At 43.3% G+C, this 18,053-nt stretch overlaps 1 protein-coding gene across 1 annotated transcript in view; it reads right to left on the bottom strand.

Annotated features, from left to right (window-relative positions):
• The window catches only part of TRAPPC10 (trafficking protein particle complex subunit 10), a 61,783-nt gene that overhangs the window by 5,955 nt on the left and 37,775 nt on the right, over positions 1-18,053 (bottom strand). The window contains 13 exon segments of the mRNA XM_001512153.3: positions 341-518; positions 2,495-2,665; positions 4,906-5,032; positions 6,525-6,625; positions 7,374-7,600; positions 8,236-8,394; positions 9,621-9,762; positions 11,254-11,768; positions 13,329-13,441; positions 14,770-14,789; positions 14,791-14,828; positions 14,831-14,910; positions 16,891-16,982. Coding sequence (XP_001512203.2) covers positions 341-518; positions 2,495-2,665; positions 4,906-5,032; positions 6,525-6,625; positions 7,374-7,600; positions 8,236-8,394; positions 9,621-9,762; positions 11,254-11,768; positions 13,329-13,441; positions 14,770-14,789; positions 14,791-14,828; positions 14,831-14,910; positions 16,891-16,982 — 1,963 coding nt within the window.

Genomic DNA, 18,053 nt, shown 5'->3' with positions numbered 1-18,053 from the left:
TCAGAAGAGCCTTTTGAGATTAGCAGTCTGCTGGGCTTTAAAAGGGGCGGGAGTTCCAAACCAAAGGAGCGTGAGCAAAAAGCTGGCAGCGAGAGGGACAAGAACAAGATTCAGGGAGTGGGCCGATTAGAAGGGAGCAAAGGGTGTGAGTCAGGATGTAATGGAAGAGGAACAAGGAGAGCCAGGAGAGAGCTGACTGAATGTCTTAAAGCCAAAGTCAGGAGTTTCACTTCATCTGGTTCGGCACAGGCCTAGAAGAATCCTACAGAGATTTCAGCCGAGAAAACCTCCGGGCCAAAGGTTCAACACAACACAGAGCACCGAAAATCAGGACGCTCACCTTCATACATAAGTTTTGTGGAACAATATTCATCCGATTCCGTTAATGATTCATCCTTATCCACCTCCAGGAGGTCGGAGAGGCGGGTGATGGACACTTCCAAAGAACAGAGTGAGCCTGTTTTACAATACTCTGTCCCCAAAGGAGGGAATATCTCAGCTTTCACATTGTATAATGTCTGGGGGAGGGAAGAAAGGGACACTGAAATATCATTTCATCATCTTCAAGGGATCATGCACACTACTTTCCTTATGGCTATTCAATCAGATTGGCCAGTGAAAGCTACTCACTCTGATCCTTTGCTGTAAACCTCTGTTTTAAAGACAAGATGGGGCAAGACGTTGGCTTTATGATGACATTTGGGGTTCTGGGTAAGAAGCCAATTTAAAGGGCATCTTTATCAGTCAATGTTTTCTTATCAACCTTTCCTTTTAGATGAAACAGCTTTGATGAGGCCAGTTCTTAAGGCCAGATATTAGGAACACACATGTATTTCCCAATACTTTGCTGTCAGTTTCATGGTCAGAATGTACAGGGACTCAAATGCATCAGGAAAGTTACAAAGGAGATTTGCGCCCTCGACTACAGTCCGAACAGGGGTTCACCCTTGGAGCTGGATTTCTATCTAAGAAGCCCATTCCAAAACATATATGTGCTCTGCAGATAGTAAGCACTCAATAATTGAAACAGGTTTCCCTGATACCGGCTTTTCCCATAGTTGAGGAATGAGAGCTATTCTAAGAAGGGCATCTAATATAAAGGACTAAAAGAATCCCTTCTTTTCTCCGCTTTTCTGTGGTATTTGTTAAGAGTTTACTATGTGCCAGGCACTATACTGAGCATTGCCCAAGATATAAGATAATCAGACACAGGGTCACCCTGCCCAAACTGGGGATCCCAATCTAAGTAGAAGAAATGCTTCAGGAAGGTTTTTTCTTTTAACTATTATGAGCAACAGTATTGGCCCAGAGCAAAGAGCACGGGCCTGAGAGTCAAAAGACCTCCGTTCTAAACCCAGCTCTGCCACTTGTCTGCTGTGTAACTTTGGACAAGTCACTTCATTATGCCTCAGTTATCTGCAAAATGGGGACTAAGACTATGAGCCCCATGACTGTCCAACCCGATTTGCTTGCTATACAGCCCTATCCTTAGTACAGTGCCTGGCACATAGTAAGCACTTAACAAATACCATTATCATTAGCTTAGTTCAGTACCTGGCAAAGAGTAAGCGCTTAACAAATACCATTACAAAAAACACCCCACACACAGAAAAGAAAAAACATGTTTAGAAAATCCATTTTCAGCCCGAGTAGACCTGTTATTCCGCCACACGTATTCAGTTGCCTCACCTGTAGAATGGGGATGAAGACTGTGAGCCCCATGTGGGACAGGGACTGTCTCCAACCCCAATTGCTTCTATCCACCCCAGCGCTTAGTACAGTGCCTGGCACATAATAAACGCTTAATACCCTAATTATGATTATTATTATTAATTTATGACCACCACAACGACAAAGTCTGTGCTGCTGCAGACTTACAAGAAACCTTGCCTTGTTGGTTAACTGCACTGCAATGTGCTCGGATTGTCTGTAGGGTACAAACTGCATCTGAAATAAAGCGTTCAACTACCATGGAAGCTTAGCACAAAGGTTTTTTAATTTTCCCCCACGAAAAATTACTAACCTGGTCTCTCCCCTCCCGACCCCCGGCAGAAACGAGTGGATCTAAGGTCAGGGTCAATAGAACTTACTGAGAAACCTGAAACCGAGTTGTGGTAGCAAACTGGTGCTGATTTTCCTCAGGGGAAAACACAATTTGGGAAGTCCCTGACTTTCCCTTGCTGCTTTCATATCTCCTCCGACCCCTTATTCACAGCGCATCGTCTGACCCGTCCTGCTTTTGAAAAATGAGGTCGGGGGAGACGGAGGCCCCAGGTAGGTGGGAGGGGAGGGAGTGTTCAGGACTGTTGGGGTCAGCACCTTTCTTTCAGCTGTGGCCCAGCTCAATGCAGCCCAAATGGGCTAACCCACTCAAAGGGAACCAAGAGCCATTCCAGTACATTCTCCCCTGTGGTTTTTTTCATTACCTTGATCCTCCCTCCCTCCCCCAACGTTTCCTTCCCCCCTAGAACTATCGATGACAGGAGACACGTACGAAAAAGTTTTCCATTTGAAATTCGTAAGTGTACGGCTGTAGGGAGACGGACTGTTCTTCTTTAGACACCGGGCGAAAGTCGACCGAAAACCGACACTGCAGGGGCGGGGGAAACGCCTTGGTCCACATCAATTCCCACACAAAGAACACAGACTGCTGACTGTATATAGGCTGAAAAGACAAAAGTCATGGTGACTAGGGATTTCTGACAAAACCAAACCAGTGAAGGAAAACTATGCCGCTGTTTGTTTTAAAAAGCTGACAATGAGATCCCAGTATGTGCTGCTCTCTGGTCCATAACCACTATTTCCTTCCTTCCCTCCTGCAGAGGACTGCACAAATATAGCAAAAAGTACTTCTGATCTAATTGATTCCATAAATTTCCGAGCATTGGGGAATCACAGACACAAATGAAAGGAAGTTCAGAAGTGCAGCGCTTGCCCGGTGGTATTGAAATATGCAACCTCATCCTGAATCATTTTTTAAACACTAAAAGATGTACAAATATACATATGCCTACACCAACCACACTGTGCCCAACCCAAAGGAAGAAATAACTTATCCCAGCATACGAAGCACCTGATTAGAAAAAGCCTAAATTACAAATACAATGGACGTTTCTGGTTAAAAGGTTTCACTGTCAAAAATAATTGGTTAGGAAATAGAATTCATTTTTTAAAAAGGTAAAAAATAATAAAACATAGTAGTATCTAATCTGAAAAATGCCCAGTGCAGGTCACATTTAAAAACACACTGAAAAAAGTCAACAGCAGCAGCAGGATTGTGGTTCCACAAGGCGGCACAGAAAGGTCTGACCACACTACACCAACATATATCAACCTTTCTTTGCCATGTCACCGATTACATTCTTCTACTCCTTCAATCACTGAGCAAAGGGGGAAAAAAAAATAAATCTCACCAAACTGTGGAGTAACCATGCAAAGGAAACTAGTGATTAGAAATCAAACTAATCTAAGAGAACCAGCATATTTTTCAAATCCTCTCCTCAAAATAGTCCATTATATGTAGCCTAAATCAATCAATGGTATTTATTGAGTGCTTACTGTATGCAAATTATTGCATCAAGTACTTGGGAAAATACAATACAACAGAAAAGCAGCATGGCCTAGTGCAAGAGGAAGTTAGAGGATCTGGATTCTAATCCCAGCTCTGCCAATTGCTTGCTGTTTGACTATGGGCAAGTCACTTTATTTCTCTGTGCTTCTGCTTTCTCAAGTGTAAAATGGGTATTAAATATCTCTTCTCTCTCCTATTTAGACTGGGACCCCAATGTGAGAAAGGGACTGTGTCCAACCTGATTAACTTGTATCTACCCCAGTCTTTAGAACAGGGGTTGACATACAATAAGCGCTTAACAAATACTATTTAAAAAACTCAACCCACCAGAGTTGGTAGACACATTCCATGCCCACAAGGAGCTCACTGCCTAGAAGATCTTAAGGGGAAAGGAGTTCCAGGCCAGAGGCAGGATAAGGGTGAGCTAGACAAGCTACAGCTAGTAGGCTAGCATTAAGAGGTATGAAGTGAAAGGTCTGGGTTGCAGTAGGGAGTCAGTGAGGTAAGGATAGAGGCGGAGAGCTCACTGAGTGCTTTAAAGCTTTAAAGCCAATGGTATGGAGGTTTCGTTTAATGCAGTGGAGGCATATGAGGAGTGGGAGATGTGCACTGAATTTTTTTTTAAGAAAAATGATTTGGGCAGCAGAGTTGAAGGACTGGAGTTGGGAGAGGCAGGAGGCGGGAAGGCTGATGCAGTAATCAGGAGAGGATATAAGTGCTTGGATCAGCATAGCAGCAGTTTGGATGGCGAAGAGAGGAAAGGGCAGATTTTAACCATGTTGTGAAGAAAATCACAGCTCCTCCAAGAGGCCTTTCCGAAGCCATCGCTTCCCCTATTTCCCCTCCCCTTTGTATCACCTAAGCACTTGAGTCTGAACCCCTTAAGCACTTTGATTTGTACCCCACCCCCACAGCACTCATGTACATATCCATCTATGATTTATTTTGCTGTCTGCCTTCCTCTCTAGCTCATAAGCTCCTTGTGGGCAGGGAATATGTCTACCAACTCTGTTGTACTGTACGCTCCCAAGCATTTAGTACAGTGCTCTGTACACAGTGAGGGCTCAACAGAAAGCACTGACTGAATTATTCATAGATTTGAGAAGAGAAGTAAGCAACAGAAGAACTCTTTTTCCAGAATTCAGCCTCTCATAAAGGCATGTCTATGAGATTGTTTGAAAGCAAATTTTTCCTGTGTGTGTTTGTGGGGTGGGGGGGAGGGGGTTAAAAATAAAATTTTAGTAACTGTGAACAAGATGTTAATCTCAGAATTTGTTTAGATAACTTAGGTCTGTGAATCAAAGGCATGAACAACAGCTCCAGATCATTTTTACCTGTTGGGACTTGGTGTTCAAAGGCATTAGTTGCAGGCCTGGGCTATTAGTAGCCTCTCTGAGGTTATTGTGTGATAACTGGAAGCCAAGTTCTGACAAATTCTGGACACAAACTTGGATATATTTCCTAAAATAAACAACAAAACAAGTAAAGTAAATTTTTACCCTAACCTGATCTAGGTATTAAATACATTTCAGTCTTGCTCAAAAAAATTTTTCTTGAACTGAAGTTCAATCGAGACCATCAACAGTATGACAAAATCAGAGCAGAACACTTTCATTTTTCATCCCATCTCAGATTCCCTAGGCACATGCTGAAGGTGTAAAGAGAACACCCAAAAAGTGTCAAAAGGTCCTGTAATGTGAGGGTGGGACTATAAAAACCATGGTATTGGTTAAGTACTTACTATGTGCTAAGTATTGGGGTACATATAGAAGCCTGGAATTCACAGCCTAAGGGGGAAGGGGAACAGGTATTTAATCTCCATTTTACCAATGAAGAAAATGAGGCAGAGAGAAGTTAATTGCCCGAGGTCTCCCTGGAGGTAAGAGGCAGAGCCGGGATCAGAACTCACATCTCCTGCCTCCCACAGTCCCATTCTCTTTCCATTAGGCCCCGCTGCTCTGGGATTATGAGATTCCCTCCCTCGGTCCTTAAACCACCTGCAAGGAAACTCCCCATTCTGCCATGGGACTGGGAGAGATTTCCCTCTTCGAGGCCTGCAATGGTGGGGTGGGAAGAAAATCCTCGGTTACATGCTAGACTAGGCGGGGAGTGGGAAGTCAAGCCCTGGTATGAGGTGCCAGAAATTCTCTTCCTTCAGTGCCCATAAGGGAGTGGGGGAAGAGGGACCCTGTAAAGTTACCGAGAGCGGCAAACACTGGGAATTTTAGAGAAGAAGTGGGACTTGTGCTGGAGAGGAGAACATTTGAGTCACCCCCAGTACACTACTCATTTTTAAAACTTTTAAAACATCCAAGTCTGAAAGAGATGAAATTTTTTTTCTGCCTTCAACTCAGCTGTGTGTATGCGCAAAAACAAACCATAAAAGAGGTCACATTTTGCCACAGTACGAAATGCCATTACCAAGATATTTACATTCCCATTCTTTCCCAGGAATCATTAGAATGGCTATTGTACTGTTCGGCCACAAAATCTGGCCAGTTCTTTGAACCCGAAAAAAAAAGTTCCAGCCTGTCCAGAAAGTCCAAGTAGACTGATCCACACTGAAAAAATAGCCAGATTTGGCACATCTTGAAAAAATCTGCCCTGAAAATCTCAGATTCCAAACTACTTTGGACAGAAAAACCAGACAATCAGTAGATAAAAGCTCTTGCAACCAAATAATCAGATCACTTTACCTAAAATGGAAAAATTACTCCAGGCTCATCGGGCCGGTTGGTGGCAGGGAACAGATTTCAAGAAACCTCAAAACACTCCTCCTCCTCCTCTTCAATTTATAGTTAACCTTAAGTATCTTTCGCTCTCCATTCCCCTCACTTCTCCCTACTCCCCCAGTCCCTTTCCACTAAAACCGAGCCCTGAAAAAAGGTGTTTCAATTTAAGGCATTTTGAGGGAAAACGAGAAAAGTGGCTAAATATTTAATGCGTGCATTACCGTTTTCCAGCTGAGAGAAGGGAGTGGGTGGCCTTAAAAGGTATACTGAATGTTAACGCAATAATGGTGGAGTAAATTGACCATGGGCAATCAATAGATACCTAAAGAGGAGAAAAAGAGGAGATTCATATTTGTGAAATTTCTCATTGATTAAAACGCTAATGCTTTCGCACGACTGTAAATGTATCTCTCACCCACCCTGCCACCCCATCAATCACTTCAGGCTCCTCTGTACTTACCTGTTTATTTATAACTGATCTGTGTATCCAGCTGGGTCTATTAATCATATCTTCACTCATGCTCTTTTACTACTCAATGCTCATCAGTTTATGTCTACTTATCTTTCCTGTTAAACTGAGAGGTTCCCAGGAGGGATACCCCTTCTGTCTTCCTAGGGGCAGAGTTAACATTCCAATAGGTGCTGGATATTTCTACCCTCCAGAGTAAATCATAAAATATAATATCCATAAAGTACACAGGATAGAGAGGAGAGAAAGAAGCCCAGAGACATTTCTTCTGCTTCACCAAAGTTGCCAACTAACATCCCTGTCCACAGTCCCCCGCTTTTTTTTTTTTAAGGTTTGGCTAATTAAACGGAGCTCTTTGGCTGTGCTTTGAAGATTTCAAAAGAGGGAGTCCAGAAGAATAAACAGGCAAATGTATGGGAAACTTGTGGGAAAAGAAAAATCTAAGCCTGACACCAAAATGAAGGCAGATCTTTTGCCCTTTGAAGTATACAAGCAATAAAAAGCACTTTTCCTTACCAGGGAAGGTAGAGGAAAATATCAATATTCTCTCATTTCTAACAGTATCAGTCTATATTCAAAAAATTCCAACTCCAGTCCTTACTTTCTGATCAACAGTAACCATGCAATCCTCCGTTATCTGTTTTTCCTTATTTTTCCTCTGGGGTTCTTTATTCCCTTGCTTATCACTCTCCCCTGCAGTTGGTGTTGAAGGCAAATAGATGACTTCCAATTCAAATTCGATCACATGGTAGGCAGGAGCCACGGGCAGACTGATGCTTGTGACTTTCTCAGAGGACTGAATCACGAGGGGTACCTCTGAAGACTTTTCTAAAATGACAAGATAGAAAAAGGTTCAGAATTTTTCTTCCAGTTTCCATGGCTCCTAAACTAAGGTGGGACGAAAGCATTAGGAGTTGATGGGCCTGCTAATGTTCCTGGGCCTTTTCATCACAGGGGGAAGGAGACAAATATGATTGACTGACTGACCAGCCACAGATCTTAGTTCTCAGGCAGCTGCGAGTGGGGGAGGGAGAGGAGGAAGTGTCTGTGTGGGGATCGGGGAGAGGAGGGGGGTGGTAGGCACTGGGAAAAAAAAAAAAAAAAAAACCCTCATCCCTCTTATCCATATCCTCCCCTCACTTTCTATTACTGCTGGACTCATCTGGTGACTTTCCAAAGGATGAGAAGTATTTCCAAGATCAGATTTTCAAGGTCTCCTGAGGTGCCTGAAATTTTAACCGTCTTATCCTCAGGCTGGAGGGATCTTTGTGTCCTTTTTGCCCAGCTGTCAGGCTGTCTCCCAGGGCAGTTTCCCCATTTGCCAACAGTGGTTCCATCACTGGCCACCCCCTTTCTAGATCCCTGCAATAACCCCCATAATACTTCTACTCTTTATAGCAGAGCAGGATTCTGACATTATCAGGGAAGTGGGCAGATTTCCCTTCTGACTGCTGAGGGCTTACCTCTGGTGTTGGAATAAATCACAGCTCTGCTCTCTGAATGGAACAAGATAGGCATGGCGTCGGCGTTACTGAGCTGGAGACTGTCCCCATTCTTTATGACATAATGGCCAGTGGTGACAGTAAATTTGACCTTCTGGGGAATACCAGCCAACAGACTGTCTAAAGAGGAAACATAATTCAAAAACTGACATCACTGGTTTATTTATTGGGTGGGGAAGGAGGGAAAAGCACACATGTGATTGTTTGGCAAGATTAGGTCTTCCAAATGAAGTATGTAATTCAACTGAAAGGTGGGGCCAAAGAGCCCCAAACTGCCATTCACCTAATTCTAAAACATCAGGACAACTGAAATTTGAACGTAATCGGGTTCAAAGCAAAGCATGAGAAAAACTGTCACGTAGCGGGTGGTGCATATATGAGATTTGCTACTAAAAGAAATAGTTCAGGCAGCAAAATATCTACAGCTGTGGAAAGGGTATGGCTAAATTTATATGACAGGCCATCAAGGGGCTATTATTAGAGATATTAACTGATACATTTCTTATCATGAGGATGGATATCAGGGAAGGCGATACTGAATGGCAGAGGGTCAAAACAGGTACGTTATTGTTTTTTCACAGGCATAATTTGAGATCAGGGATTGTAACCTTACAGGTCTATCGTATTATACTGTCTCAAGTGCTTAATCCAGTGCTCCGCACACAGTAAGCACTCAATAAATACCAATGAAGGACCGATCGACTGGTCTCTCAGTGACGTCGCTGGATTCCATCCACTAATACTGTGGAGTCGAAGTTCTAGCTGCTTCAGCAAGCAGGTTCAAAGTCATCAACTCGTTCTTCAGTGCGAAGATGACACTGCCAAAGATGAGAACACCTTCCCCCTCAGGGGGAATGTTTGAGAGAACACCTCTTTCACTCTTTGCCCAAGAACACATCCGCATTCAGGTGTGTGCTGCTCACACAACAATGGTTAAGAGGGAAAGGGATGTCCTACCAAGACGTATACATGGGTTTTTGCAATAGATTCCAAGCATAACAGGGACACAGGGCAAGAAGTGTCTGCCAAGGAAACAGAGACGACAGAAAACTGAGATCGGGCCTACCTTTCCAGCATTCGAACCCTAAATTTAGAGCACATATTTGAGTACTCATTTCAGAAATGTTCCTCCTGCCTGATTTTTAGTCCGAAAGCAAAAGCCAACCTTGCCATAAAAGCACACCAGGGTGTGGGTCTCCAGAACAGAGGGAGACCAAAGAATCTGAGCAGCCAAGTAAGGGTGCAGAGTCTGGCGACTGTCTGCTGCTGCACATCTTCCAGAAAGAGGAAAAGAAAATCCTGGGCACATCCCACACGGACAGATATTAGGGTAAGATTAAACTTACCAGTTAGTGGCTCCACTTTGAGCTGTGGCTCCTGCGAGTACACATCGTATTGCACTATGGGATAAATGTGAGGGAGAACAAACTGCACTTGGCCCAAAGTGGTACACAGCTGCCTGAGAGTATAAGTTCCAGGTTCTTTAGCCTGGACCAAAAAAAAAAAAAAAATTATAAAACTCAATCCCTCAATGTTATTTATTGTGCATTTATTACGTGCAGAGCACTGTACTAAGAGCTTGGGAGAGTACAACACACCAGAGTTGGCAGACACATTCCCTGCCCAAGATCTAACACTCGTTAGGGACTCATTTGCCTGTCTCTGTGGGTAGAGAACGTGTCAACCAACTCTGTTGCCCTGTACTCTTCCAACCACTTAGTACAGTGCTCTGCATACAAAAAGCACTCAATAAATACCACTGATGGATCAATGACAAGTTCTCACCCCTGCTTAGATTTCCTGTCCTCAGGCATCTATGCTTATTCAACTATAGTTATTTACTTAGATGACTCTAGTAGAAAATATTTTTAAGTCTGGCTTCCCCTAGTGAGGTTGGTAACGCTTTGTAGGTGGGGAATGTGTCACCGCTTTCTTCTGAACTTCCCCAGAGGCTAATACAGTGCTCTGGTCCAAGTGGGTATACAAAGCTTCTACCACGGCCACCATGTTTCTCTTAGCCTAAGATTAGCAGAGTGGCCTTTAATCTTGAAAATTTCAGATGGACAGGGTTGGAAGAAGTGACACATTTTAGTTTGGAAAAACCAATCTACATGAAGTTCCTCCTACAGGGATGTACAGCCACGTCAGAGGCAATGGTCAAGACACGAATAAAACCTAGAAAACATACTTGAAGGTAAAAAGCAACTACTCATTCTTCCCTCCAGTAACATCCCTTTGGGATAGTGGACACAGCCAAACATTTATTGTAGATATATACCTTGGATGGGAGAAGATGTGATTTTAACTATTTTTGATCTGTTTTGCAGAACAGAGTTCATAGGTTGAAAAATTATCAATCTTGTCACCCAGTGAGTGAATTTTCCTCATCGACACCCACCTGTGAAGGCAGGATGACCTAGTGGAGAGAGCTTAGGACTGGGTCATAAGATCTGGGTTCTAGTCCTGGCTCCACCACTGGTCTTCTGGGTGACCTTGGGAAAGTTGCTTACCCTCAATGGGCCTCAGTTTCCTCTTCAATAAAATGGGAACCCAAAACCTGTTCTTCCTTCGTCTTAAGACATCTGCCCCATATGGGTCAGGAAATGTTTCAGATTTGGTTCTCCTGAACCTATCACAGTGCTTAGCGTAGAACTTGGCATATAGAAAGCAGGTAACACCACCATTATTACTATCCCATTGAAAAAGGACAAAACACACATTCATTAGAGCATTCTTTAGAAGTTGGGGAAATGCCAAGCATGCCAGTTCTTCGGTTCCCCAGGGGATAACTTTCTAGAGTAAATCATCAAAGTTCTCCCCCGATTTCACAAGGTCAAAGCTGGGGTGAGCCATTCCAAAAGAATGTTGTTTGACCGGGTTATCTGGGAGACGTTCGCACAGTAGCCACCTATGCTCTACCCGGCTACTGCAAGGACTCCCCAGCACCATCGGCCCTCGATTCAAATCGTCAAACCATACCTGAGTGACAAAAGTTAGCCTATTGACCCCTGGATCCAGGGTGACGTTGCGACATCTCAACACGTGGGCCCCGTCCTCCAGGGTCACCCCGGTCGGCATTTCCGCAGGAGATCCGCTCTCCTGCCTCCGCAGGAGCATGTGGACGTTTTTACAAATGATCCCCGTGGTGTTCAGCGAGTTATCCGAGGGGCTCTTTTCGTACATCTCGTACAACTCCAGTGCGGGTAGGTGATCTCGGGACCAAGGGAAGCTGGAAGCCTCACTTGGAAAGTTGATAATTCCATTGGAAGTTTTGTGCTTGGTGAGCCACTCGGCGGTCTTCCGGTAGCTGTTTTTCTCAATGCTGAAGTGAACATTGATGGCAATCTGCTCCACCTGGACTGGGATGGGCATTTGGCTCAGTAAAGTTATCTCAATAGACAAAGTCCCGCCCACATGGACAACAGCATTTGAAGGATCAAAGTGGAGATTTTTCAGTTGGGCAAAGGAATGCATAGATAGTATTACTTTGTGACCTAAAAATATATATAGAAACGGGGTTTATTTCCAAGTTGCAGATTTGAAGCTATCCAGAGCAATATCTTACAAGTCAGTCTATATCACAAGAAAGAACCACAATGTCCAAGTAGAATTTTATGAGTTGGCAGCATCAATTTCTTTACTCAAAAGTTCAAAATGGAATCAAATATAGAATCATGTTTTAGCACCCAGGTTTGTTTAAAAAAACCTCTTACAACCACCACATCAAATATAAACACAAAAGAAACAACTCAACCTCGGTTCTCAGAGCCTGGCTCTGAAAATAATTTTTCTTGCCATTTAGAACATTAGCCCCAAGCAAAATCAGCCACAGAACCAATCTGGAATCAAGAAGGGCACAAAGGCTCCATGGATAAACAGACAGGAACTGGGTTTAAACTGAACTATAAAAACAGTTTTATAGCATAAGGAATTGACTCATTTGTGCCCCCCTTGGCTTTGAAAGGCCACCAGTTTGTACTGAGGTCGCCTAAAGAGAAGATCAAACGATTAAAGCCCTTGGGAGAGAGGAGGGGTACTTAGCACATGGGATGGTTCAACTGAAGCAAGAGGCATATTCCCTGTCCTCCTGGAGTTTACACTCCACCCTAGTCCCGTTAAGGGAAGGACAACAGGTCCCTCCATCTTGCCCATATCCACTTCTTCTCCAAAAACAACTCAAAAAGTCCCCTTGATGACCCAATCCTCTTAGCACTCAAGATTAATTTACACATGAATGCCTAGAAGACAATAAAAAAATAGATGTCATCAGCATAGGGAATTGCGGGACCACAATCTCATAGAAAGAGGATAGGGAGAAGCAACGTTAGGTTATGAGAAAGTGAATATTTTAGTAATGGTAGAATAGCATATTCATACAAAGGTACTACAGAACTTGAACAATAAAATAGTAACTTCAGCAATGCTATGGACTAAGCACTTGGCTAAGCCAGTGGCTTCAGCAAACTCATGTTCTTCAACCAACACAGGTGAAAGAAACAGAGAAATTCGAAGCAAGTTTTCACACCAAATGATCCTCTTAGCGCCAAGCCTATTGGTTCTCTTAGCCAGAATGACTTGAATCCATGAGGGCAGAGAACCAATAATGACATGTACCTGAGCCTATGATTTTAGGGATTGGCTTGGAGGCTTATTATAGGGTAGCACCTATTAGGCGTCACCTCCCTCCTGGAATTAAAAATATTTCTGGATGCCTGAGAAGTAGCATGGCCTTAATGGAGAGAGCAAAGAAGACTTGGGTTCTAATGCCATCTCAGCCACTTGTCTGCGATGTGACGTTGGACAAATCATTGTGCAAGTTTCTCTGTGCTTCAGTTTTCTCATCTGTCAAATCGGGATTCAGTACTTGTTATCTCCCCACACTTAGAGAGGGACAGGACAGCGAATGCATCCAATCTGCTTATAACATATCTATCCCAGATCTCAGAACAGTGCTCAGGACATAGTAAGTGCTTAAACAGTGCCAGTTATTATTATTATTGTTATTAACATTATTATTATTAACAGCTGAATTTCACAATGAAATTAGGTCTCACCTTGGCTATCTGTTTGCTGGTTGGCAAAGTTTAGTATTTCTTGGCAGAAGTATTTACGCTCAACCTCTGTTAAATGGCTATCACTGGCTAAAAGGCTGCTGGTCTGAAGGTAGCTGGTAGGTAGTGTTAAGGAGAGAAGGAAAAAGACAGGTACTTCCAGAAACATTTTCAGCATCAACTACTCCCAGAATAAAAATGTCAGAGCTCTTCGTGGATGGGGAACATGTCCACCAACTCTGTGCACCGTCCTATGCCAAAACTCTGCTCAAAGTAAGTGCTCCATGAATACTACTGATTGATTGACCGATTGATTGATAACTTCCATTGCCCAGCTTGAAACGCATCCTCGTTTAAGGAACCACCTCTAAAGTGGAGTGATGTGCAGAACTACTAACGGGGTCCAAACATTTAGGGAATAGGTTCTCAAGAGTGACAGGGTTTGAAAGGGAAGGAATCTATCATTCCAACAGTGCACAATCTTTGAATGTTAGCATTTGGAAACAATTTCCACATTGTGAAAGAATTGGTGGGATCACTCAGGATCTTTGGTCTCGAACAATATATGTGTGGATGGGGGAACAGGGCCGTGGGGGGGCAAGGGAAGGAGACTTATGTTATAGGTGCAACAGGAACTTTTGCTTTTTTTCATTATTAAAGCTGCGCATGTGTGCCTCCCTTTGGAGAGTCAAATAAGTGAGGCACTAGTTTCTGGAAACAAGAATCCTTCCTAAGTCAGAAAGGAAAACCTGGGCCTAATTTACTTTGGCATCAAGGAGAACTAAGATATGGAGTCTGACTTTGCACAGCATGGCTCCCAAAGGGAGAGTAACACCTCTTTAGGAGCTAAGGTGAGCACGAGATCCTAGGACCCCTCCCATTCAAGAATGGCCAGCAGGGTGTCTGCAGGTGGCACTCCTGCTTCTGCCAATGTGAGTCATTCATTCATTCAATAGTATTTATTGAGCACTTACTAAGTGCAGGGCACTGTACTAAGCGCTTGGAGAGTCTAGGAGTGGAGTTGTTTGGGTAGCAATGGGGAGGGCTGTTGCACTGAAGAAGAAATTGCTGCCGTGACCCACCAGCCATCCTGTCCCAGGAAAAGCTCCCAGGGCCAAACACACGGAGGCTACATAACATCACTTTATATCCCTCCACAGATGTGCCATCTATGGGTTAGCGCCAGAGTGCTCTCTCCTTACTCAACTCCGAGGAGAAGAATCAGGCTCATTATTGCTACCTGGCCATTACCTCTCACCACTTCTCATCGGCCACCCACCAAATAAAGCAACAGCCTAGTTCTAGATGCATTTTCAATCTACTACCTAGAACAAACAATTATGGAACATCTTCTCCCTACGGAACATATATACTACACTCTAGGCCCAATTTTCTTGCCAAACCACAGCCCTCCATCTTACGTCTACTCAGCACGAAAGGATACTTTTCCACTTGACCCAGGTTGTTTTTGACATTCTGCCAACTGCTTCCTCGTATGTGTGATGGCAGCGCCCAGCCTTCTGCCAGGTAATTCTTTAAGGCTCCTTGAAGATAGACTTCTGCCTGCTGGGGAGACTTTTTCCTCCTTGCAAAGTACACACACACAAAAAAGTTTCAACTGCTTGCTAAGTGAGATGAGGCTCAACCCTCAATACCCAACCCAGCCCATCTCTCCAACTACCTTCACCGCTTTCCCTCAAAATGGGGTGGTAGCACCCATCCATCCAATTAGCATCACTCCCATCTCTCCAAATCCAAGGAAGAGGTTTCTGAAGTTGAGGGAGAAGGGGAGGAAGAGTTGTGCCTCATGAGAACAAGGCAGTGAGTCCTAACCATGGGAACCTGCATGGCCTAGTGGATAGAGCATGGCCCTGGGAGTCAGAAGGTCCCGGGTTCTAATCCCACATCTGCCAAAATTCTGCTATGTGACCTTAGGCAAGTCACTTCACTTCTCTGGACCTGAGTTACCTATGTGTAAAATGGGGATTAAAACTGTAATCTCCATTTAGGGTAGGGACTGACATCAACCTGATTAGACTGTATTTACCCCAGCTCTTAGAAAAGTGCATGACACATAGTAAATGCTTAACAAATACTATCATCATTATAATTATTATTGTTCAGTCTCTACCAATAGTCGTCACCCTCCTCAAGCTTCTTGAAGGGGCTGTAGAAGCTTCAAAATCAGTTGAGCCTGCACCACAGCTTGCCCGGCCCAAAGCAGGCCCTTTAAAGGCCCACAGAGCGAATAAAGGCAAGCTGAAAGTGCAAACTGCAGGGATGTTCAGGAGTGTACCAAGCCAAAGGAACTGTGCTGATCCCCTGCCTTTCTGATCCTTCTTCTAGTGCTTGGGGCTGTTCGCCTTACCATAGCAGGACTCTCCCCATACGAGAATGCCGCCCCCTCTCAGTGCACCCAAGAGTAGGAATAATACTTATAAAGCACCTGCATGCAAAATACTGGACTAAGCACTCAGAAGGAATACATGGGTGGGAATTAGACTGGGTCCGTAACCCCTCAAGGGCTCACAATCTAAGAATAAATGAGGAAAAGGGACTGGAGGTAGACATATGAAGAAAAAAACACCATCAAATAATGAGCTACACGTGGGACATGGGACTTTGTCCGATCTGCCTACATTGTATCTTCCCTCAGTGTTTAGTACAGAGCTCGGCACACGGTAAGCTCTTAAATACAATTATTATTATTGTTTTTATATAAGGGTGGGGATAAATACAAAACTAAAAGCTATAAGGAACCATGGTTAAAAGAAGAGTTACGGGCTTCTTGCATGTGTCTATTTGTCATAGCCTTGGCCACATTTTAGGGCCTTCCCAGCATTCCACTGTGTGCCCAAGGAAGGAAACTGAGTGCCCAATTGCCCGTTTTGATGAAGCCAAGAAATCAAATGCCCAACTGAAAGAAGGATCATAATTCTCTAAATTAGCTTCATTTGCCATTCAGAAATTCTTCCAATGATCTACAAGTGAGTATTTTACAACCAGGATCTGGAGAGGAGGAGTGGGAGAAATGCCTGGGCTTCAGGAAGAATCCTAGCAAACATACATATTTAAGTTTGCTAATTTAACAGACTGTAAAATGAATCAAATGTTTTAATAAATTTCTTAAGGTTAAATCCTGTGATCACTTTGTCTCCAACAATGTGGGGTCTTTTCCAAAGGATTCTCTTATGTCCAAATTAAAGAGAGGAATAATATGCAGATCATTTCATGATTTGGCACAGAGCTATAAAGGAAAGCAGTGCCCACTGTGTAATGAAAATTGTTTTCAGAGGATTAAAAAACAACTGGAAAATACATTTCAGAAACTGAGTTACTCTCCTTTACCTATAAAAACCTCACAATGCTTGGAATCCACAGATTCTGCTCTCAAGAAAGTTTATTTCCCTTATTAGCACTACTTAGCCTTACTATGCTGAGTTTAGAGATAGAGGTCCCTAATTAGGTATGCTCACCATGAATAGTTATTACTGTCCCTTCCTACTTTATTTGTCCAAGAATTTAAAGTGTGCATTTTTTGTATTATTGACCCAAGATCACTTACATGTAAAACTCCGCCAAGTCTTTTCCAACGAGTTTAGCTGATCGAATTCTTCCAATACTTGTGTACATTTCAATGGCAGCATGGGACAGATCCTGCATTGAGATAAACATATGATTAGTAAGAAAAAAAACATAACTCAGTAGTCCATCAATTTCCTCATGACCAAAGCAAATGAACACAAGACTCTGGCTGCCTATAGTTCAGGCCGCTTGGATATCCTTCTTTAAATTCAGATGACATTACTCAGGGTAATTACGTGACCGACTAAAGCCGTTTATGATCTTATATATAAGACAGCACAGTACATAACAACCCAAAGAGCTTCTTTGCCACTCAGGAAACCTCATAAATTCACTCAAACTATTAATTAACTTGAACAAGCTGAATTTTGAAAATTTCTTAGGAATAATCTTCATGCAATGCCAAAAAAAAGACGCTGAGAGGTCACTTTCATCATCGGTGGCAACTTTCCATTCGAGAGTGGAGGTAAAAAGCCCATGGGGAGCAGGAGACAGGGATTTAAATATGGGAACGGAGGGTGGGGAGGAGCAGTAATTTGAAGAGGTAATAGGCCTACAAGTCACCATTTTGAATTTTTCAGCTCCAACTGGAGACATTCAGGTCTTTTCAGAGACCTGGATAAGCAAGCTTGTAGGGCAATCACTCCTTTTGTCCCCACAGCATTTATGGCTCCCAGAATGAACTACTGTTCCTTAAGACTAATTTTGATGTTCCTAAAAAGTTAAGCATGTAATTAAGCCTAGGGTGGCCATATAACCAGAATTACATAATTACATTTCAAAAGGATAACTTTGGCCCCTCTCTTAGGAAACACTCCAGTTAAGATAACGTAAAAAATTGGCAGGATTTTTTAAGTTCTTTTTGGCTTTTCACAAATTCCTTTCCAGGCCAGGCAAAATTAATTCACTGTAATTCAACCAAGCCAAGGGGATTCCATTCCTTGGAGTGTCCCTTATTCCTCAGATTCTCCCACTCTTCCCAGTCTGCACCAAGGACGAGATGTATGCACAGTCCCTTGAAATAAGCATTCTCGGCTACTCAAGGGGAAAAAGGACAGGGGGGCAGTTGCATCTCCCTCGTCCCTCCAACTAAATAGCTCAAAGTTCCTGCAAAACACCAGATGAGACATCAGGGAGATTTCC

The sequence above is a fragment of the Ornithorhynchus anatinus genome, chromosome 18 (assembly GCF_004115215.2).
Source record: "Ornithorhynchus anatinus isolate Pmale09 chromosome 18, mOrnAna1.pri.v4, whole genome shotgun sequence".
Taxonomy (NCBI): Eukaryota; Metazoa; Chordata; class Mammalia; order Monotremata; family Ornithorhynchidae; genus Ornithorhynchus; species Ornithorhynchus anatinus.
The sequence above is the reverse complement of the archived record's forward strand: the minus strand, read 5'-3'. Positions and strand labels throughout refer to the sequence as shown.